The 20,945-nt window shown below is 48.9% G+C and overlaps 9 protein-coding genes across 9 annotated transcripts; 4 read left to right on the forward strand and 5 right to left on the reverse strand.

Annotated features, from left to right (window-relative positions):
- Positions 1 to 40: 40 nt before the first annotated feature.
- On the reverse strand, positions 41 to 528 carry ANOM_005171 (Apc13 domain protein; the record flags this gene model as incomplete). The annotated part of the gene is made up of 2 exons (XM_015550428.1): positions 41 to 451; positions 526 to 528. Coding segments are annotated over 2 exons (414 nt in total), but the record flags the coding sequence as incomplete, so codon positions are not given.
- Positions 529 to 922: 394 nt separating this feature from the next.
- Positions 923 to 2,570, reverse strand: ANOM_005172 (translation initiation factor eIF2B subunit delta; the record flags this gene model as incomplete). Its single annotated transcript, XM_015550429.1, has 2 exons — positions 923 to 1,924; positions 1,998 to 2,570. 2 exons carry the CDS (start codon positions 2,568 to 2,570, stop codon positions 923 to 925), a joined length of 1,575 nt encoding a protein of 524 aa, XP_015407639.1.
- A 691-nt stretch (positions 2,571 to 3,261) lies between these two features.
- ANOM_005173 (kinesin-3 family protein uncB) lies at positions 3,262 to 5,476 on the reverse strand (the record flags this gene model as incomplete). Its single annotated transcript, XM_015550430.1, has 2 exons — positions 3,262 to 4,922; positions 4,990 to 5,476. Coding segments are annotated over 2 exons (2,112 nt in total), but the record flags the coding sequence as incomplete, so codon positions are not given.
- Positions 5,477 to 6,152: 676 nt separating this feature from the next.
- Positions 6,153 to 6,419, reverse strand: ANOM_005174 (uncharacterized protein; the record flags this gene model as incomplete). Its single annotated transcript, XM_015550431.1, has 1 exon — positions 6,153 to 6,419. One exon carries the CDS (start codon positions 6,417 to 6,419, stop codon positions 6,153 to 6,155), a length of 267 nt encoding a protein of 88 aa, XP_015407653.1.
- Positions 6,420 to 8,355: 1,936 nt separating this feature from the next.
- Positions 8,356 to 10,265, forward strand: ANOM_005175 (MDR family MFS transporter; the record flags this gene model as incomplete). Its single annotated transcript, XM_015550432.1, has 4 exons — positions 8,356 to 8,594; positions 8,665 to 8,968; positions 9,024 to 9,519; positions 9,577 to 10,265. The coding sequence occupies 4 exons, from the start codon at positions 8,356 to 8,358 to the stop codon at positions 10,263 to 10,265; spliced, it is 1,728 nt and encodes a 575-aa protein (XP_015407654.1).
- Positions 10,266 to 11,286: 1,021 nt separating this feature from the next.
- Positions 11,287 to 12,168, forward strand: ANOM_005176 (YoaK family protein; the record flags this gene model as incomplete). The annotated part of the gene is made up of 2 exons (XM_015550433.1): positions 11,287 to 11,488; positions 11,558 to 12,168. The coding sequence occupies 2 exons, from the start codon at positions 11,287 to 11,289 to the stop codon at positions 12,166 to 12,168; spliced, it is 813 nt and encodes a 270-aa protein (XP_015407655.1).
- Positions 12,169 to 13,130: 962 nt separating this feature from the next.
- On the reverse strand, positions 13,131 to 14,336 carry ANOM_005177 (uncharacterized protein; the record flags this gene model as incomplete). The annotated part of the gene is made up of 2 exons (XM_015550434.1): positions 13,131 to 13,374; positions 13,429 to 14,336. The coding sequence occupies 2 exons, from the start codon at positions 14,334 to 14,336 to the stop codon at positions 13,131 to 13,133; spliced, it is 1,152 nt and encodes a 383-aa protein (XP_015407656.1).
- A 729-nt stretch (positions 14,337 to 15,065) lies between these two features.
- Positions 15,066 to 17,316, forward strand: ANOM_005178 (uncharacterized protein; the record flags this gene model as incomplete). The annotated part of the gene is made up of 6 exons (XM_015550435.1): positions 15,066 to 15,418; positions 15,479 to 15,710; positions 15,793 to 15,915; positions 16,531 to 16,719; positions 16,776 to 17,174; positions 17,242 to 17,316. The coding sequence occupies 6 exons, from the start codon at positions 15,066 to 15,068 to the stop codon at positions 17,314 to 17,316; spliced, it is 1,371 nt and encodes a 456-aa protein (XP_015407632.1).
- Positions 17,317 to 18,898: 1,582 nt separating this feature from the next.
- ANOM_005179 (uncharacterized protein) lies at positions 18,899 to 20,172 on the forward strand (the record flags this gene model as incomplete). The annotated part of the gene is made up of 2 exons (XM_015550436.1): positions 18,899 to 19,875; positions 19,926 to 20,172. The coding sequence occupies 2 exons, from the start codon at positions 18,899 to 18,901 to the stop codon at positions 20,170 to 20,172; spliced, it is 1,224 nt and encodes a 407-aa protein (XP_015407633.1).
- Between the last annotated feature and the right edge of the window lie 773 nt (positions 20,173 to 20,945).

The following is a 20,945-nucleotide window of genomic DNA, read 5'->3' on the forward strand; positions in this document are numbered from 1 at the left end:
AAAAATAAAAAAAAGGAGAAAGATCACCGCAAACAAACCACCCTCTTCCCGCCCATGCGTCTCCCCCCTCCTTAACCCTAACTCCTCCCGTCTTCCCAGCACCCCCCGAATTCACCAAGCGCTCGAGTCCCAAATCCCTCCAGACGGCCTCCCGCCGACGCTCCATAGCCCGACTAATCCCAAACGCGGCATGCTGGTCGGGGACAACATCGTCCTCGTCCTCGGGGTTCGGGGGCTGATACTGCGGCGCGACGTAGATGTCCTCGATGGGCAGGAAGGAGGGGACAAGCGTCGGGGACGAGGAGCCGTAGGTTACGGTGTGGTTGTTGTAGAGGTGGGATGTTGTGCTGGTGCTCGGGGTGGCGGAGGTGTGGGGGCGCGTGAAGTCTTCGAAGTAGTCGGCTAGACGGGGGTGGTGCATGTGTAGGTGGGTTGGGGTTGAGTCTTTGCTCTTTTTTCCTTGTTGTTAGTATGGCCTTAATGGGTGGGAGGGGTTGGTGGAGATTGGATTGCAGGGGTAGTTACCATTTTGAAGGGTTTGATGTTGAATTTGCGATTGGGGTTTATGGGTGCTTGGATGAGTGAGGTGTTGATAATTGAGAAGCTTGCTTTAGGATATTATATTGTCGATGAGGTGGATGTAGATGATGGATGTAAACATCTGGAATTGACGGCAGTATTCTACCGCTTTGGTTTATCTCCATGTGATCGTCATCTTATCACAAGTGGCATGGATTTTACTATTTTACGATTTGGATACAGTAGTATAGTGGCTGGAGTCGTGTACACATGCCATACATATTGAATCATACCCTCTGGCGAAGCCCGAATCTATTAAAAACCGATGGATATCCCGATAACCTGAGCTACATTTTTCATTTCACGAGAATCAAAGGGAACAAAGAACCACAGGACCCATCATTCACATATTCGTACTCATCCGATGCACGACCGGAACCGCGCTTGGCGGCAAACTGCCCATCTCTGTGACTACCATGTCGACGTACTCGGCTGGGGTCACGTCGTACATGATGTTCAAGAGCTGTAGATTAGGCGTTTCCTTCCAGTTTGCAAGAGGAGACGAGCCCTCGGGCAGGGGTGTCGACTCTGCGGGGGGAGCATTGGCGGCAGCCTTATTGCCACCCTTCTTCGCATCGCCTTTCTTCGTATCGGCCTCGTCAGCGGGGCCCGACAGACCCGTCACTTGCTTCAAGGGCTGGCTGGGGACGAGCTCGTCTGCGTCGGCAATTTCGTTGACGACAATGCTGTCGAGGGCGACACGGTCCGTGAACTTGACGGTCTCACAGCACACAATGACAGGTACCTCCACGCCGCCGGCGCGCTCCTTGGCCGACATGGCGACCAGCGCTGTACCGACCCGCGAGTAGAGTCGTCCGTTACTGGTCATGGCGTGTGCGCCGAGGAACACCTTTGTAGCATCCTTGATAGCGTGACTGATACCGTTGACAAGAGAATACTGAACTTCTAGACCCGCATTGGCCAGCGTGCGGGCCAGGTTCTTGCCTTCGAACAACGGACGGGAGTCGATGATGGACACGCGGAACTTCTTGCCCTGTTTGTGTGCGGTGAGAAGCGTCTGCTTCACGATCGAACTGCCGGCGAAGGTGACGATCACATCGCCGTCCTGGATCTTCTCTGCGGCGCTGGTCGCAATGACCTGGTCGGCCACGGTAATCTTTTCACGGATGAAGTTGTCGATAAAATCGCTCAGCGTGGCCTTAGCGCTGGCCTCGGGGACGGAAGGATCAATGGAGGAGATTGCCAGTTTAAGCGCACGGATAGCGTTACCCTGACTGATAGAGAGAGGACGGCATGTAGAGAGATAGGTAATCTGATGGGAGAGGTGGGTAGTCAAGTGACGGGAAAGGGAGGTGCCCAGGGGAGTCGTATAAGCCTCGATGACCTAAAATAACCACCACGATCAGCACAAAACAGCGCACCACCAAAAACAAAAACAAAAAGACCCCAATACACACCCTCTTGAAAGCAAGTAAGGTCGCCACACAGCGAGCACTGCTACCGCAAACGACATAATCCCTCATCTGCAGACCCAGCGCCAACACGGCGGGGTGTACTTCCTTCCCGGCACCGGCGATGGTAGTCCTCCTCGGCTGTCCATACAAATGACCGAAGACAGCGACGTTCTTATCCTCCTGCTTCTTTTTCTGTTCCGTAGCGCTGGCCTGTGTAGCCGATCCGCGTCGATGTCTCTGACTCTTGTATGGCTGTCCCGGAGCCTCCTTTCCTCCAGCGCCGCCTCCAGTTGAGCCCTTCTTGGCCGGTGCGGCGTTAGGCCCTGGTCCGGCCCCTGCACCACCACCACCACCTCCTCCGCTAGCTTCTCTTTCAGCCCTTTCTTTAGCTCTGCGGGCGGCCTTTTCGGCCTTCGCTTTTTTCTTCAGTTCAGCTGGGCTGAGCTTTTCCTCCCCTGGAGCTCCGCCCGCGGCGGGAGGGGCATCTTTGGACTTAGGCTGTTTAGGTGGCTTGGCGGGTTTGGATGCGCCGTTGGACGGCTGCGCGGGTTGGGAGGGGGGTTGCTGGGAGGACATGTCGGGGGTGGATTGTTGCGTCGCGGGCGCAGGGCTTGGTGAGGTGGAGGGAGGAGAAGTCTGCGCAGGGTCGACGGGGTTCGCATGGTGGGAAAAAGCGGGCTAAATGACGATGACGACGGAGCGGAGGGGCATTGGCGACTTTTTTTTCGATAGAGGGTTGTGGGGATTAAATGAGATTGGGACTTTCAAAGGAAATGTGACTTTGACTCACCCAATTCGGCATGATGCCATAAGCCGGCACTAGCACTAATGCAGCCCTAGTCTCGTCCACGCTGTGTAGTGATTTAGCCTTTCCAGTACTATAACTAGACTAGTATCTGTTGGCACTCTTTACATACATCCATAACTTGTTTCATATTTCATACGGAGTCTATTGAATCATAACCAATATCGGACATATATTCCATATCAAGTCAATCATTCAATCATGCGTCACACCCTAGAACTCGTCATTCATCACGGAATTAAAGGAAGCATACCAGAAAGAAAATAGAAACCATAAAGAATAAACAGTGAAAGAAAATCCCAAAATATCCGCCCAACACGAAAAGAAGATCCAGATATCATGAACGAAAAGCATGTACGAAAAGCACTCTGCCACCAGAACCCAATAGTAACCCAAACACCCAGAATTCCGCAGCGCCCGTCAATCAGAAAGCCACCCTGCAGGCCAAGCCGTCCGTCGTCCTCATCGATTATTCGTCCAAACTTCTCCTAGCGCTCGTCGTCGTTTCTGATCTCCCTGTTTCTGGCACGCTCGGAATCGCTCATGATCGGAGGCCAACTTACGCTTGAACAGGTTGATATCCATGAGCAGATCCTCCATATCAGCCTGCATGTCATGAGCCTCAAGTTCGCGACCCTTAATCCGGATCGTGTCCTCATCTTCCCAGATCAGGTCTGGCTCGGGTTCCATATCTGAAATTGGCGATCCGGGGCGGTTTTCCTTGTTGTATTCAGTCACAGGCGAAAGGCTCCCTCGGCGTTTCTCCACGGTCACAGGTGGGATCGGATTTCTCAAACTATCGAGAGCCAACTTGAGGTGATTGCGAAGTGCTTCATTTTCTGTCTGCAGCTGCTTGATCTTGCATTCACTGACCATCTTCGTCTCCTCCATTAATCGCTGCAACTTCTCCACCTTTTGCTGATACTCCTCCAGTTTCTCATTCTGATTCTCACTTTCTCGACGGTTGGCCGTCGCTAAACTGACACTGAGCTGCAGCGTCCGGATCGTCTCCGCCATTTCTGCAATCTGTTTGTCGCGCTCAGCAGCAGATAAATGGTCTTGGTTAACCCGAGCACGAGTACGGATACGTTTCGCTTGGTCTGCATAGCGGAGGGTAGATAGTGTCTCTTCGTAGTCTGACGGGGAAATACAGGCAATCATGGCGGTCTTCGAGTTGCCCCCTAAACTGTCTTTGAGTAACCAGGTGAGGATGGAGTCGCGATAGGGAACAACTTCCTTGCCCTTCCGCTTGCCGGACCGGCCTGCCTTTGGATCTGCCAAGGCGGCAATAACTCGACCCAATGTCGTGAGCGATTTGTTGATGTTCGATCCTTCGCGTAATCGTTGCCCGGTCGCTTCCGTAGACTTCGCTCGTTCCGATCCTGCCAGGTCAACAAGGCGGATTCGTGCGGTGCGTTCCGTCGTCTCGTCGGTTGAGAGGTCATGGTGGATCTGTTTCAGGGTGATTGTGAAGACGGCATGGGAGCGGGACGAGGTATCGTTCATCTTGGTGCTCGCTACCGTGCGGGAAACATCACCTTTGCGCATGTATTTCATAAGTTCAGCGAAGTTTTTAACCGTTGCCTCAGTCAGGTCTTTCACGTAGGGACCTTCAGAGGGTGACTCGCGGATCCGAAGGTAATGGGGCGGATCGGTCCGAGGGACCAGCAAGTCGCGCACATGTTCGTTGTAAACCTCGAAATAGGACACGCGGACGTTGAAGCTGATATCGGGCGACTGAACGCCCTCGATGCGCTGAAACAGATCCTCGCAGGTCCGTGGAATTAAGCCCGGCTGGTCCGGAGTGCCCATCATCGTGTAACTCTTGCCGGAACCTGTCTGACCATAGGCGAATATACAGGTGTGGTATCCTTCGAAGTTGTGATCGAGAAATTCTTCTCCCAGGCAGTTGTACACGTCCTCTTGGTGCGCATAATGATCGTCATCGGTATCGTGAGACCAGAACGAGTTGTCGAAGATGAATGATTTATCCTCCAGTACCTTCCCCCGTGCTTGCGACTTCGGCTTTCCTTCGTCTTCCGCATCAAGTTTGGGCGCCCGTAGTTTGGTCGTCTGCGTCCGGGGGTCCATGGTAATCAAGCACTCCGCATTGCGCTCAAGTTCTAGAATATCCAATTTTAGTCAACTGTCATCCTGGTACGCCTACCGGAGCGCACACGCCCTACATACCTCTGGGCAGGAACTTCCTGACCCGAACCACGACACGGACATTACCACCAGGAGACGGACTCGTGACGCCATCTTGATAGATGCCGTGCATGGTCCCGCCTTCCCTTGCGCGCAAAGAAGGGCTTGAAGCGTTCGACCGTAGCGCGGCCGCGGAAGCGGTCGTCGATCGGATTGATGGGCTGGTGATACTCGTTAGGGCGGAGATGTCGGAAGACGAGGCGGATGATTGTGATCCAGGCCCATAGCCATGACCGATGTGGTGGTAAAACCGAGGATCCAAGGACATATCCAAACTATGTTCCCTCAATAACTGTACAAACTGAATGCTGAGCTCACGTTGGCGATTAACTAATTGATGGTACATACAGACAAGTGCACCACTGCCGGAGGGAATGCGATCCGAAACGGTGTTCAAAAAGGGATAGAGACAAGACGCTGTGACCCGGCGCAGGGAGCAAGTGGTGCCTTCCCTTCTTGCGGAATAAGAGACTTGAATATAAAGGGATCAGTATCCACTCAAGATTGACAGGCACATTGACGCTCCTTTCGATCAGGGGGTAAACAGCCGAGAGTTAGTTCACTGGAGAGGGGTCCCTGCGATGGAAACTGAAAGAGAGAAACATGCAGTAATGAGCGCAAGGGGGGCGAACAAAGAGGCCCTGGTATCTCCAAAACAACAACTGAAGCAAAAGGAGGTCTAATAACAAACGCAAGCGTTTGCAATCGAACCTGAAGATAGACTCGGGCTTCACATGGCGGTCGGCCAGTGACGCTCGTTTGGGTTTTGCCGTTTCCGGAATGGTATAGGCCTCAGGCAGGGAGAAGCCGCCCCGCGGGCGGAGCGGTTGCCATAGCAATCTCCAAGATAACGACCTTGCCAAGGAAGTCTCGTCGTGGACCCAATGCATGTCATACTCATACGAGTTAATAATGTGGCTCATCTACAGTTACACATGTTTCCTCCATTCAACCCTGAAATGTTGCCGGTCGGATAACGAATGCCCCCGACACGGCGAGTAACTATATTTGGTTCATTCATGCATACATACGTACATTTCATTATTAACATTTTTGATCTTTTCTCCTCATGCAACGGGATCCATCAAGGAAAAGACAGGAGGGCGCCGGGTCGGACAGCGGCATGCTATGAGACAAAGAGTGACCTAGTGGTAGTCATGGAAGTCTTTATTCGCCGCTTCGTACGCATCCGCCTCGTCTTGACCGAGGATTCCTTTCGACAACTTGGCGCCATCAGTGTACGAGAGGTTCGGTACAGGGTTGCCGTGTTTGTCAACAGTGGTCTCCAGCATCTCTTCCGTATTCCATTTAGAGAAGTCCGGCTTATTGGAGCCGGTCGCGGAGCTCATTGCTTGTTGTACGGTCTCCTGACCCTGGCGTAACGTGTCCTGAGCTTTCGAGAAGATCGGCATGTTGATGACCTGCTAAGTCACTACCTGATACTTTCCTCGATTCAAGTTTGGGCACCCACGTACTAGTGAGAATCTGTGTAGACTGAAGTTGATAGTATAGATCAGTTTGGCAATACAATATTCGTGATGAAATAGAAGAAGGCGCTCGACTTGCGCGGGGTTTATTAATACCATCCTCGGTGGCGGGAATGGGTTGGTGATGACGACAGCTTTCATCACCACTTCCTGGACATGCTTTGTGTGCACAAGGTCATTGACTATAATGCGAGCCACTTATGGCTCGAGAGTCCGCAAAAGGAAGTTTGCCCCCCGAGTGGTATCCAGTCAGAACGACGGACGGTTCAGTCTGGACCGTCCATGCGCATGGGAAGGTTCTCCGCGCCGATCCAGGTAGCTCCGGTGATGGATGATCGGGATAAAGACCATATATGGCATCATGTAGCCGGGATGGAAGCTTGTTACTGTCGAAGGCAGCTGCCCGGGTGTTGTACTCATTGGCTAATCAGTCATGGTGGTGAAACCCTGGGCCAGAACATCGGGATGATGCAAGAATAGCGGGAAGACCCTATTTGTAGTAGCTGCGTACGAGTCACGGGTACTCGTAGTCAGCGTCAATTGAGGCAGTTGAAAACGTGACGTGACACTGAAGCGGGAAAATGTACCGCCAATAGTAGAGGATAACCAATGCACTGTGAAGTACCTGGGTAGAGACCTTGTTGGTCTATAATTGATCCAGTATACAAATTCAACGAGTGGACTGTTTACTTTCCTCCAGCTCCCTCTGTATACCGGCCAATGCGTCCTTGTAATAATTGATCTTTTCCTTGGTTTCTTATCTCTTCGGCACAGTTCCTTGCGAACTTCCGTAATATCTGCTCGTAGTCTAGATGTCTCCACATATCCGGCCTGAATGTATGCGCCTACTCGTAGTCGCCACGCTCGGCCCCCTCGAGGCCTCTACCTTAAATTCGCTCCGCATCTCTGTCTCTCTATCAACATCTTCTAATATGCTAGAGTGTCCAGTTCTCCCTAGTATTATAGCTCGCACTGACTTCCGTGTCGCTATTCTGCAGAATTATCTACTTTCTGTACAAGGAGATAACTTGTACTTGAAAATTTCAAGCTAATCCTTAACTCGAAACTTAGTATTGTACTTAATATTTATGTACCGATCCAGGGCGATCTATTCCTTGATCTAGATAATTATCCTCTAGAAACTTTTACTAGTAAACTGTTCAAATTTTTAGAAGATAGTAAACTGTTATAGATAATTGAAACCCTGGATTTTATCAAATCTAGTACTATAGATTGAGCGATGCCGAAGTTTCTACATATTTACTGGGATTACCAAGGAATTATATTATCTCTTGGGAGTTCTATAGTAGAATTGAAGAGTGGACCCTGTGTAGAAGCTCCTGTATATATACAAAGTCCGACCAAAGCTAATAACCCAGATTGGTGTTGAGACTACACTTGGAGGGTCAGTATCATTCCATGCGTAGCATTTGAAAGAACGCTGAGGGTTATCACAGCTTCGATCTAGAGACCCTGCCGTTTGTGACAAGCTTCCAGGTGGAGTTATCAACTTATCTGATCCTTCACATCATCTCACTCCTGCTACATGAATTCCGAGCGTAGACGATCAAGGACTTGAGCTCAAACCACCACGGGAAAGGCAGTGGCCCGGCCCACGCAGATCCGATAGATAACTCACAGTCCCACTATAGCTCAGGAATATTAGTATTAGGTTGTATCATTGAGGGGTTTAGGCCAAATATTTTGCGAGCTTGGAATGAACCAGCCTGGCCAATTATCTGACGTTGTGGTTGTTGGTTCTTTACAGGGGAGATTGACGCAGCAATTAAATGCCAGCCACTTCAAGTTGAACAAAGAACTTTTGGTCACCCCCTGAGTTCAGTGTAGCTTGTCAACCAGAATGTCTCCGAATCCTCCCACAGAAAACGAAGGCATAGTGACCGATGTCAGTGAGTCGACGATATATGGGGAAGCGCCAGACACGGATAATTATGTCAAGTTCTCAAGTCTGCTCTTGCTGTCAATCATACTGTGCTTGGCGACTCTGTGCGTAGCAGTAGACAACACCATAACTTCGACTGCAGTGCCTCGGATCACCCATGACTTCCACAGCATTGAGGATGTGGGTTGGTATGCAGCGTAAGTCGTTTCTATCACCTGTCGATTTGGAAGTGAAATTCTGGCGGAACATTAACGGATGGTGCAATAGAATTTACCCCTTGACCTCCTGCGCATTCCAACCTTCCTTTGGCAAGATCTATACGCTCTTCTCCAACAAACCCGTCTTCCTGGCAGCGTTATTGATATTTGAGATCGGAAGCACTGTATGTGCGACTGCACCGAATTCGAACGTTTTCATTTTTGGGCGGGCACTAGCAGGTCTAGGGTCTGCTGGGATACAAGCAGGCACTACGCTCATCCTCGCTGAGTGTGTGCCGCTACACCGGCGACCGACATGGAACAGCATTGTTGGTAGCATGTTTGCAGTCGGGAGCGTAGCGGGGCCTTTATTGGTATTTAGATGTTCCTTATCTAGCAGTCAGTTGCATTGATTGACAACTGGCGCAGGGAGGAGCCTTTTCAGATTCAACTACATGGCGTTGGTGTTTTTACATCAATCTTCCAATCGGAGGCGTTATCATAATCTTCATCGCCTTTTTCTATAGAAGGCGCGGTGGCGCGAGGGTCTTGGAGTCGGCCAGACTTTGCAATCAGATCGCGCGCTTCGACTTGGCTGGTACTTTCACCTTTGTATCAGCAACGATCTGTCTTCTTCTAGCACTGTCATGGGGCGGGACGACATATGCATGGGACAACCCCCGTATCATAGCCCTGCTCACGGTCGCTGGTGTCGTATTCTGTTCCTTTGCCTTCATCGAATACTGGACACAAGATCGTGCCATCGTTCCTTTACGCTTACTACGTAGGCGAAGTATAAGTGCGGCGATCTGGTACAGTCTCTGTCTGGGAGGCGTATTCTTCGTACGTATGTCCAACCCAGACTTCATTTCCATCTGGCTGACCAACATGCTTCCACCGCCTCAGGTCAATGTTTTCTACATACGTGAGTAGTGTTTAAACGTGTTGAAATAATTAAAATAAATACTAATTTCAATTTGAGCGCTCTGGTTTCAAATGGTCGATGGTGTCTCTGCCGTCAAATCTGCCATCCTGTTCATCCCATTCATGCTCAGTGTCGTCGGTGGTTTCATGATCTCGGGCTTTGGGACCGCTACGACGGGATATTATACACCTTTCGTCTACGCGGGGTCAATGTTTATGTCGATAGGTACCGGCCTATTGATGACGGTTCGGCCTCATCACACCTCGCGAGCGAAATGGGTTGGATATCAGATCCTATGCGGCGCTGGAATCGGCCTAGGGGAAGAACAAGGGCTATACATGGTCCAGACAACCCTTCCTGAAGATGATGTGGCAACTGGGGTTGGACTCATATTGTTCGCGCAGACCTTTGGTGGAGCCCTCTTTGTGTCAGTTGCACAGGCAGTTTTCCTGCGCAACATTAGCGAGGCATTGAAAACAATGGCCCCGAACCTGGACCCTCATTCTGTTCTGGACGGCACATCGATAAACTCCTCTTATGCTCAGGCATCTCCAGAACTACAGGCAGGCTATGGCATGGCGATCAAAGATGCTCTCCGTGTTGGGCTTGTCCTCGCGACGGTGTCGAGTCTAGGTGCCGTGCTGTACGATTGGAAAAGTATGAAGACTAAGCGCGATGATGGGAACAATGAACCAAACAGGGACCGTAGACTGGAACCTACAGAGACCTTCAGATACTGGATATGAAGTAATGATTCAGGTTATTACCTAGATACACACCTGCCTGTAGCATTTTATATAATCCTCTAAGTTCTAACTCTCGTTAAACTTATAGATTGACTATCTATAATCTATGTGAACTATTTAAATAAGTAAATAGCTTATACAGTTTAAGCAGTTCAAGCTAGGGGTAGCGGCTAGAGCGTAAAGTCAAGATTTATAGATAACTAGGCAGAGCTGTAGAGATGGATCGGCGGAGCAGAGAACCAGTGTCACTCTACTCCGTAGGTGAGGCCGAAGAGCGGGTCTAGTAACCTACATGACAGCCATTCCACATTCTTGAAATTCAGCTTACACAGCTCTAAGAATTTTTTTTTTTTTTAAAAAAAGAAAAAAAAATCTGTCACAAAAGCCAAGGAGAAATATATTTGGCGGTTTGTATACAACAGGTAAAAACCGCCTAATTTCCTAGTATAAAAATATGTTTCAAGACCGATTCTAAATTTTATGAAAGACTGGTAAAATGTCAAGCATTTCATGAAATTTTGAAATTTTGGACCCATCCCAACTCCGAAGTACCTGGGGACTCTGTGATTGCTTCGTCGTCAGCCCTATCCGTGCGGGGCGGGGACCTGGTCCACTTGTGAAGTGAAAATGGAGATTCTTTCTGTAGCAGAAGCAATACAATCCAATGGTTCTGCTTAGGGCCAATGTCGCAATCGCGAACCAGGCCCAGAAAACTAGGCACCAGCCATTTGCAGTGACCGGAAGACTTCAACCTTTCCGAAATAGTGAGGGTCAATTTGCTCCGAACGACAACGATCATCCCTAGTCTATAAACTATGGCGACATCGGACTCTCTCCGACCCCAATGACTCCAACTGCAAAATTTGCGCCCGCGCTCTCAAATCTGCCATTTCACCCTCCTTGGTACATTCACTGCCAGCATTTCAAGGCTATAAGTCAGGACCACACTGCGCACACGATTCTTTCAACCACCTGAGCCCCTGAATCCATATCCGATCCTCATCAGACCCGATTGTAATCAATGAGCGGAAATCCGTCTTCGGGCGACCTGCCCGACCTCGAAGCCCACCAACCACCAGCGAAACCCTCTTTCTCAACATGGTGGACCCAACCCGTGGACGTCAAGTATACCGACCTCATCTGTCTTCTGCTCTGTTTCACCACCGGGCTCTGCGATAGCAGCGCCTACAATGCATGGTCCTGTTTCTTGGCGATGCAGACCGGTATGTTCCGACAGCACCCACCCCCTCCGAAACAATGTACAATTCCTGATACTGACTGACCATGAACAGGAAACACCATTTTCCTCGGGCTAGGAGCCTCAGGCCAACCAACCAGCAAGCCCTGGGGCTGGTTGAAGTCGCTCTGTTCCATCGCATTCTTCTTCATCGGCGCGTTTATCCTCTCGAATGTCACCCGCCGCGCCGGAGCCCGCACCCGCGGCACGCTCTTTCTGTCGTTCGTATTCCAGTCCCTTCTGGTCATCATTGCCGTCGCCCTGATCGAAGGCGACCTCATTCCGCACACCTCGGACGATGCGTCTCTGACCGGTGGGCCTCTCTTCCTGGAACTGATCCCCATTGCACTCTTGGCGTTCCAGTCCGCTGGCTCCATCACCTCCAGTCGGGCACTGGGGTACAACGAGATCCCGACGGTGGTTTTGACCAGCGTGTATTTCGACGTCGCATCGGACCCGAAACTGGCGGCCGTGCCAACGACCAACGCGAAGCGGAACCGTCGTATCGGAGGTGTGGTGATGCTGTTGATTGGGGCTATTGTCGGTGGATGGTTGAGTCGGAGCAGTGGGGGGATGCAGTCGGCCCTGTGGATGGCTGCGGGGGTGAAAATGGTGATCGCTTTCGGGTGGTTGGCGTGGAAGGCGGACGTTGCGCCTTCAAAGTGATCGGTGACTAGTGATGGGTAGTCATGATGATACGCTGGGGGTTTAAGATGTTTAATGGAGTGGGTATAAGCGCTAATATGTGATAGAGCACTCGAATAGACTAATTTAGACACGTAGATAAATCTTCTTTTTGTATTTTCTCCACCTATGTCATGCAAAACTATAACGTGTCACCGGATGCGCTGCCGGATCTGCAACTTAACTGTTGTTTACGTGCTTAAGCTTCCGCTGCATAATAGCACCGCCCCCCTTGCATCTAGCGATATGATTGAGGTACGCAATTGCTCCGTACGAGCTGGAACAACCATTTCATTAGGGCTCCACTTACACATACCATTGATCTTTCCAGCCACGTTTCTAGCTAATTATGGATCTGTTCTGTTTGGTTACTTTGCAATGTGTAGGGCGTATTTCGATCGAGAGAGAAATAAGCGCGGAGAATTGGAGCCACTCAAATTATTGCTTTTCATTTATAAGTTTTTACTGGTTCAGACATTACGCAAGAAAATGGGTTGATAAGATGTGGATCAACAAAAAGAAGAAGAAGGAGAAGGAGATGTAGTTTATTGGTACGACAATCCAACTATTCAACTAGAAAAATTGAGTATATACTCAGCAAGCGAGATCTTCTATATTGGATTCTCACACAAAGGACCTCATTGGCCAAACAATGGGTTTCATCAAACAAAGAAGCAAAGAGGAAGTCTATGCTTCATCCTGGCACCTCCATAATGTTGCTCTAGAGTAGTATACAAGGATATACATAGGAAGAACGACGAGAGGCTTACTCGAAGGCATATTGATATTATACTACGTTGTTCAGGCCGATACAGCTCTTTCAAGGAATAGATAAAATAGGAATACGTTTCCGAATTACATATACATTCCAGGGGCACATATCTTTAGTACTCCAGTACGCCAAAGAGATATTCTACAATACTCCACCCGCAGCCACAATGAATTCATTTTTTAGGTGCCGACTCACATCGCTCCGTCTCAGCCCTTAAAGCAATTGCGAGCAGAATCCGGCCTAGATCTTTCATATCCCCAGCTTTGCACGTATCCCAAGGCCCGAACTCATGCAGTGTCAGAAAGTCAGGCGATTCCTCCTGGCCCAGTGTATTGTTTAAATATTTGACATAATTCGCGCTGTACTCGGCAAAGGTGAGGTAAATCTCATGTCGGTCTTGGGAGACCAAAACACGACTAACTTGTCAGTACGCGTAAGACACAAGCAATGGTATAGAGAGGTTCACCCACCTGCCACAACTACTTACGAAGCCAGCAGGGTCAGGCTCGGCTTTGATCCAAGCAACCATTTCGGCTGCCTCCTGCATTGCAATGCGTGCGAATTGTTTTCGCCTTAACATTGGCTTTACTTCCACAATTGCGTAAGTCTTCAAAGTTTCCGAATTCCCGCCTTCGAGACACCCGTCCGTACGAGCTTCAAAGGAACCATGCCTAAAACTGGCCACGAAAGGTTTCCGATATAGCGTCCAATAAGACCCGAAGCGACGATGGATAATGAATGCATTGAGAAAGTCTACCAATGCTGTATTCACGATTTGCTCGTCTTTAGTCTTTGGGTAGTTGAGGTCTAAAAGCTCCTGGGGTCCATATGACCGTTCCCAGGGAGGTGTTTCCTTAGCGACACTGTCCACCGTGGGTGTATCATTGAACTCGCCGGGCGACTTGGGCCTGGGCGTATTGGGTGGCTCACTGGGTACATCAAATGAAAGCTTTTTGATGCCTGCTGCTATATCCTTCAGCCGAGCGCTTCTACGAGGCGGACTGACTGCAACATTGGGCCGAAACGTGGCATCCATCGGGATGTGAGCAACCTGCTTTTGATAGAACCGAGGTAAGGCAAATGTCCCCTCCTTCAATTCAGTAGAGAAGCTTGCAAGGTAATCTGTCCATGAGCGACATTTTCCCAACATATTGGCTGCATTCTTAGCCCATTCATCTAATCCAAACTTTGCTAGACTCAACCTGTAATACGGGAGCGATTTCCTCAGGACGCGAAGCATCAGGTATTGCTCTTCTTGTATAGATGAAGCTGAACTAAGATCAATCTCATGGATTGTCTTATTCTCTATCTTCTCTCTCTTGGTTGCTTGCACCCACACGCCTGGTCTCTCTGGTAGGGATCTATCGACCGACGCCATCTCGATACGCAGAAACAGGCCTCATAAATCAGTCTAGAGGACACGCACACACAAAGAAGAGCAAGGATTAATAAGAGGGAAGAGCTTAACGATGAAAAAAAAAAAAGGTTAGCAGAGAGGAAAGAGGAGATTGGTCAAATGCAAAGCCTATATATGCCACATTTCAAGGCCACGATTCACTGCTTGGAAACCACTACCCGTGAGGTTGAGTGGTAGCCGACCACATCCTGACATGGAGGTCGGCCGTCGAGCCTGCCTAGGGCAGTCTCATTCACTTCCAACTAGGTTGTTCTCCCCATTCACCCCCCTCATTCAATGTGAGCATGAGGATTGCCCAACCATAGCATCGAGATAGCCGCTGTCGGCGCATTGACATCCAGTCGGACCTTGGTCACATTGCTTCTTATATGTACCGATCAGTCAGCGCATTCAATAGAAAGAACTGACTGTACTATGAATACTATTTTTAGGAATAGAGGTGTGGGGAAGAGGATTGACAGGGCACTAGGGTATGTACTAATAGGTAGTTTAGCAGTAGCCGAAGGAGCCATCAATAAATATTTATGCTTGACGCATCGTGATTGGTGGATTGGGGGTTGCGGCGCAACCCCACCGAGTTGAAGGAACAAAACAAAAGCGGCCAACATCTCGTTCTACGTCTACCTTCATCCACTATCCACCCCCAAGTCATTCTCCACCAAATCTCTTCGCTGATACAGTACATCAATCATGCCGACTCAAGTAGGCGAAATGGTGCTTGAACGTCGCACACATTACCGTCGCGCGCTCCGAACGATCATGCAGACAATCTGCCGCCTAGAGACTGAAAACATCGACCAGCATGACGCAGAAAAGGCGGGTATTCAGCAGCGCTCCATGTCATTAGAGTCAAGTTTCGACAAACCCTACTTCTTCATTCCTTACCAGGATGAATACCACCCGACAGAGCGAGAGTATTCAACATATGTCCCCGACGTAGAAGACCGTTTGAATTGCGAGGGTTTCCATCTCTACATGGACAGCTGTATTAGCCAAGTATATCCAGAAGATGACAATAGGCCTTTTGGCGTTGGCTACAAAGCGTATGTATCCTATTTGTCGTCCAGGATCCACTCTCCTGTCTGCTAACAGTGACCGTCTAGGTGGCCAGACCTCAACCTCGGTGAGCTAGCCGAATATTCCAAGTACTATTGGACGGCATCCTTCACTGGCTTTGCACTACCCACTCATGAGCCTTTACCCCATATGAAATGTCTCATACACAGCGAAGCGACTGGAGACAATCGCTTACTTCGAGGTGAACTCATTGCCATTGTAAAAATCATGACTGCTCGGTTGAACACAAAGTCCCTCCGCCCTCATACAGTGGCCCCTGTAAGTTACTGTTCCTTCTGCAAAGATGATATCTACATGCCATACCATGGTTGGAGCTCTGCTAACAGAAGCTGTCATTCAGGTCCTGCTATACTCTATAATGGGCCCACAGCAAATACGTGTACTGGAGGCTTATTTCGACGGCAAGAATCTTATCATTCGAAAGACCAAGCTGTACGATATGAAGCAGGAGGATATGGAAACGGTAGACCTACTTACCCGGTGGTGGCTAGGATTTGCTGTCGGCGAGACGAAGTCAATCAAAACAGCCCCTCTTCCTTAGCCACTTTAGTATTATGCATTGGGTGGCGTTCCAGGCGGGTGTTGGGTACTTGGCCGATAGGATGGGATGGCTTCTTTTCTTCTGGGTTTCTTTGGCGTATTATGCAGGATTTTCGGCGTACTGGTATCAATTTTTTATTTGTCAAGTGGATTCGGCACTTGGAACCTCTGCTCATACTTGAGACAATAGTAAATAATACTCTTACCAACAAATATGTTTGACCACACAACACACTTTGACTGGTGATTGACATAGCTGGATAGCACTACTGAAGCTCTTCAACATTATAAGGAACATATTAGCTAGGCTAAGTTCCGGTGAATATCTCTGTCTATTCCGTAAAGTACTAGCAAACGTTAATATGTATTCTTAATTCCCCTCAACTCAGTAAAATCAACTTTTCACAAACCTACTAAGATGGTGAAAAGGTCTGATAAGCTAGTGTGTGTATCCATTGTAATATAGAACGTATACAGTCCCCATCAAAAGTTTCCGTTGAATGCTTGTTTTACACCAAAGCTTGATGTATTTGAACAGGGATTTCTCCGCGAAATCGAATATAAAGAGAACGTTGGCAGTCTTAATCAACGGTATAATAAGACCAAGCTCAAGAAAGAGGGCAAGGAGTACAACAGTTGCATTGAATACCTTGACTCGGATGTAGCAGCCGCAACCGCACAACTTATTTCGTTTGAAGAGCAAATGCAGAAGGATAGAAAGGTCATTGTAAGTTACATTGACACATCACAACTTCAGAGTTCGAATTACTAATGCAACCAAAGCGTGGCTCTGAGGAAGATCAAATGAAATGGTTTTGGGTCCCTTTTTGGGGCTGGAACAACTCGATTCAGATGTCGAAGAAGACTGAAGAGGCCACCAAGACCTTCGAAGCAACAAGAAAGAAGCTCATCGGGCGAGGTGGTAAGACGATGCAGGTCACGCGACTTATCAGTATTCTCAGGCCCCTGTGCTTTCAGTTCGATGATCTAATTGGGAAGATGGGGACTGCGATTACTGCTCTCAACGAAACGGTCCGACTCTTTGACTCTCAGGCCAGCAACTACAGTTCTATTATCATTTCATTGGAAAGGATGAAACTCGGAGTGGACTCTAGGGACTTTGATCTGCGTGATATGAACATCGAGAGCGGAATCCACCGGGCGGTGGAATCATTTACCAAGGTCAGATGCGGTCTTTCTCCACCATTAACAATCTACCAAATTGGCTAACCGAATGTTTATCTAATAGGTCAAAAAGCTGGCTGAGGAGTTTCAGAAGACCGCTCTTCTTACCATACAGGGAGGTGATGGTGATAAACTTTGAAACAGAGCTGCATAGTGTATCTCAATCTCTCCCCCTCTCCCTTTGGAACTAGGATTCGAGGTAACGGATTTATGTTTGCTATTGCCAATGACCAATTTAGTAGCTAGGTAATATAGAATGGCCTTAACGCGTTATTATTCTGTCTTAGATATTCAACAAAAGCACCCTTTCTTGGAGTATTTACATACCTAAAGTAAAGTTTGAAGGGTTTGTTGCGAATGGTTTCTTCATTCCATCTATAACTTAGTATTCTGAGTTCAGTTAGAGGTTAGAAGGAAAATATCTTCGAAATACTGTATTATAACTTGGGTTTCAGCACCAGTTTGATACCTGAAACCTGAAACACAAGCCGGGGTTTACCCCGAAAACAAAATGGATATATATGATCAGTGGACCCAATCGGCTGTCCTTGTTCGTCGTCGAACAGAAGAGTAAGTGGTAATATTCAGGGTCTAGATAATACATAGTAAACGATAATGCCAAGCGCGATATCATTCAATCTGGTACTTCGGGCCCAAAGTAAGTTGGATATATACCAGATATTCAATATATGTCCAGCATCCGTGGTCCGAGAGTCATATCTCATGATATAACACTGTAGGCCGTACAAGGTAGGGTACATCGTATGGGTTATTACTGATATCAGAAGTCTCCTGTGGATCATGCTAATACGCTTTATATTATCCGTCAGGTAGGGCTACTACATGGTATCGTCTTTTTAATAGTCTTTTAACGGCCGTGTCTAGGGATCAGGAGGGTGCTGATTGCATGCAAAGCGTTCAGAAAAGGAAAGAAGTACGAGGACTGGAAATAAGGCTGGCCTGCGGGGAAGGTCGATTTGGTAGCGAAGTGTTGCCGGTGGATCGGCGGTCAACTTCTGGATAGAAGCCCTAAAAGTATTAAAGGGTTAGCATGTAATCCTAAAACGGGAAGCAGTCACGCAGGTATAAGGCAAAACCCCTTTGTATAACACGGGTTCTCTATAAAGAAGCATGCATACCTAACATCGAATGATCATGATTAGATCATCTGCTGTGATGGTTGGTATAAAAATGTTCGGGAAGGACTGTGGGTCGAACGCAGAGCTTCCAGAACATGACACATGACGTCGAGACTGCTGGATATACAAAATCCCCCGGATTTGGCTACAAGATTATGCAGCCGGTTTCGATTTGAAATAGAAACGCCAAAATTCTGTGGCGGACCACGGAACCAAATGACTGCATGAATGCGGCATTTACTCCCATCTGTCACATCTTGTCTTACTCATGTTAAACTTTTCGTCTCCGTACCCTTTGCGGCTGTGTCCGCTGCCAGCTGTCAATTCTCTCCTTTGTTACTTGGTTAATCCCGCACATAAATAGCCCTAACTCTTCCCAGCCCCTACAAGTCTCCCGCATCCAATTGACGAAATATCTCGTCGCTTGGAAAATTCACTCATTCTATCTTCGATTGAGAATCGAAACACATTACTTTTCCTTCATCAATGGCATTTACAACGACTTCTGAGATCCTAAGCTGGCGTAAGAAGTATCCAATGCAACGACACAACTAAGCGACCGATGCTTCACCACCCATAACCATGTCAGCACTCTACAAACTGGCGGCAGTCAACAATGGCCCCGAGACCAGCTGGGACGACAACCACATGAGACTCCTTGCTCGTCTGACCGACGAGGAAATCGAAATCCTCCAACTTCCCTCGCCCAAGTGTTCGGCCAAACGCATCTCGGCCGAGCTGTGCCAGACGCCAGCGCAAAAAGACCGCGTCATGAGTCCTCCCTGGCGACTCGGCATCTGCGCCATGGAAGACAAGGCGCTCAGCAAGGCCAACCAGGAGATATTCCGTCGCCTACAGATCGACGGTCTTATCGAAGTGGTCCTGTTCGGCGACAAGACGCTATTGAGCAAGAAGCCGGAGGAATGGCCCGTATGTGATTTCCTGGTCGCATTTTACTCGGATGGGTTTCCCCTCGAGAAGGTCGTCTCGTACACGAGACTCCGCTCGCCGTTCTGCTATAATGACTTGCTTATGCAGGGTGTGCTCTTTGATCGTCGCCTCTGTAATAGAGTCTTGGATCACCTGGGTGTGCGGACTCCGAAGCGCCTTGAGGTGAACCGTGACGGTGGTCCCAGGGCTCATGATTGGGGTCTCGTTCAGCACGTGTATGATCGGATTGGGCTGGGAATACCTGGTCCTGCGGAAGGAGAGGCAGCCCGTGAACGATCCCATGCACCGAGCGTGTCTCTTTCGGACGACGGGAACACGCTCCTAGTGGACGGCCGAACGCTCCACAAGCCCTTTGTGGAGAAGCCCGTCAGTGCGGAGGACCACAACATCTACATCTACTTCCCAACAACTCCCCAGGGTACCGGCGGTGGGAGAAGACTGTTTCGGAAAGTGGGCAACAAGTGCTCCGAATACGACCCTGACTTGGTCGTGCCCCGGTGTATTACCGAGCAGGGGATGACCAGTAGCTACGTGTACGAGCCGCTCCTGAACGCCGACAATGGAGAGGATGTCAAAGCCTACGCAGTGGGCCCCAGTACTGTTTTGCGGTGACGCGGAAATCGCCCGCCGTCACAGGCGTGGTCCATCGGGATGCGAGTGGCAAGGAGGTAAGACTACCCACCGAGGTGAGCAAGGAGGAGGCAGACGCGGCCGCCAAGATCTCAACAGGATTTGGTCAGTCTGTCTGTGGGTTTGACATCGTGCGCAATAAAGGCAAGAGCTACGTGATTGACGTAAATGGTTGGACCTCGGTGAAAAATCAGCCTAGCTTCTACGGTCAATGCGCCGATATCCTGCAGCAAATGCTTATGTCTCGTGTTGCTCATGGGATTGCTAAGAACTGAGACTAGCTTGTGTAGATAAGTTATGTATCCAGTCGTGTACATAGTCTAGATCCATGGTATAGACAGGCAGGACAAGGTCTTTCCAGTCTTCATTACTAGTTAGGGTCAAATAATAGTTGCGTAACCTCACTGAGTCACCTATCAGTCCACATCTTGAATGAAGTAGCCTATTAGAACTACCGCATTACCATCGTTGGAAAATTGCTCATGGTTGAAGGTGACCTGCCAGCCTTCTTTCGGGGTTGGACCCATATTCTCGGACCAACGATCAGACTTTTTTCTTCCGGGTAGGGTTACATGCAGGCTGCAAGCTATGCTGGCTGTGCAATTGCAACGGTGGAGCGAATATGGCACAGACCAGGTTGAGTCTAAAATGACATCTTGCTTGGACCCTAACTAACCCAAGACCTCGTGAAGACCCTCTTTTAGGGACCTTTGGGGAACATGGAATGGGTCGGTTGACATTCTGTCCTGGTTCGACCGGTGGGTCTTGTTGGTGGAATAAGAAAAACTAAGAAAATATTCTTATGTAAAAGAGAGTAACAGCAAAGATAAATAAAAATAAGCACCGTTACCGTGTATAGTATATAAGTCTATATCGCACGAATTCCTCCATCGTCCAGACTCTGAATCAATCCTTCCAAGATTATTGTTTCTACTGTGAACGCGATACTGCTGAATATACATCTCTACCTTTGTCATTACCATAACTCTTTCGAATGGCTGATTCTAAACTTATGAGCAATTCTACTGTGATCGTATCCCTGATCCCA

The sequence above is a fragment of the Aspergillus nomiae genome (assembly GCF_001204775.2).
Source record: "Aspergillus nomiae NRRL 13137 chromosome Unknown contig00105, whole genome shotgun sequence".
Lineage (NCBI taxonomy): Eukaryota > Fungi > Ascomycota > Eurotiomycetes > Eurotiales > Aspergillaceae > Aspergillus > Aspergillus nomiae.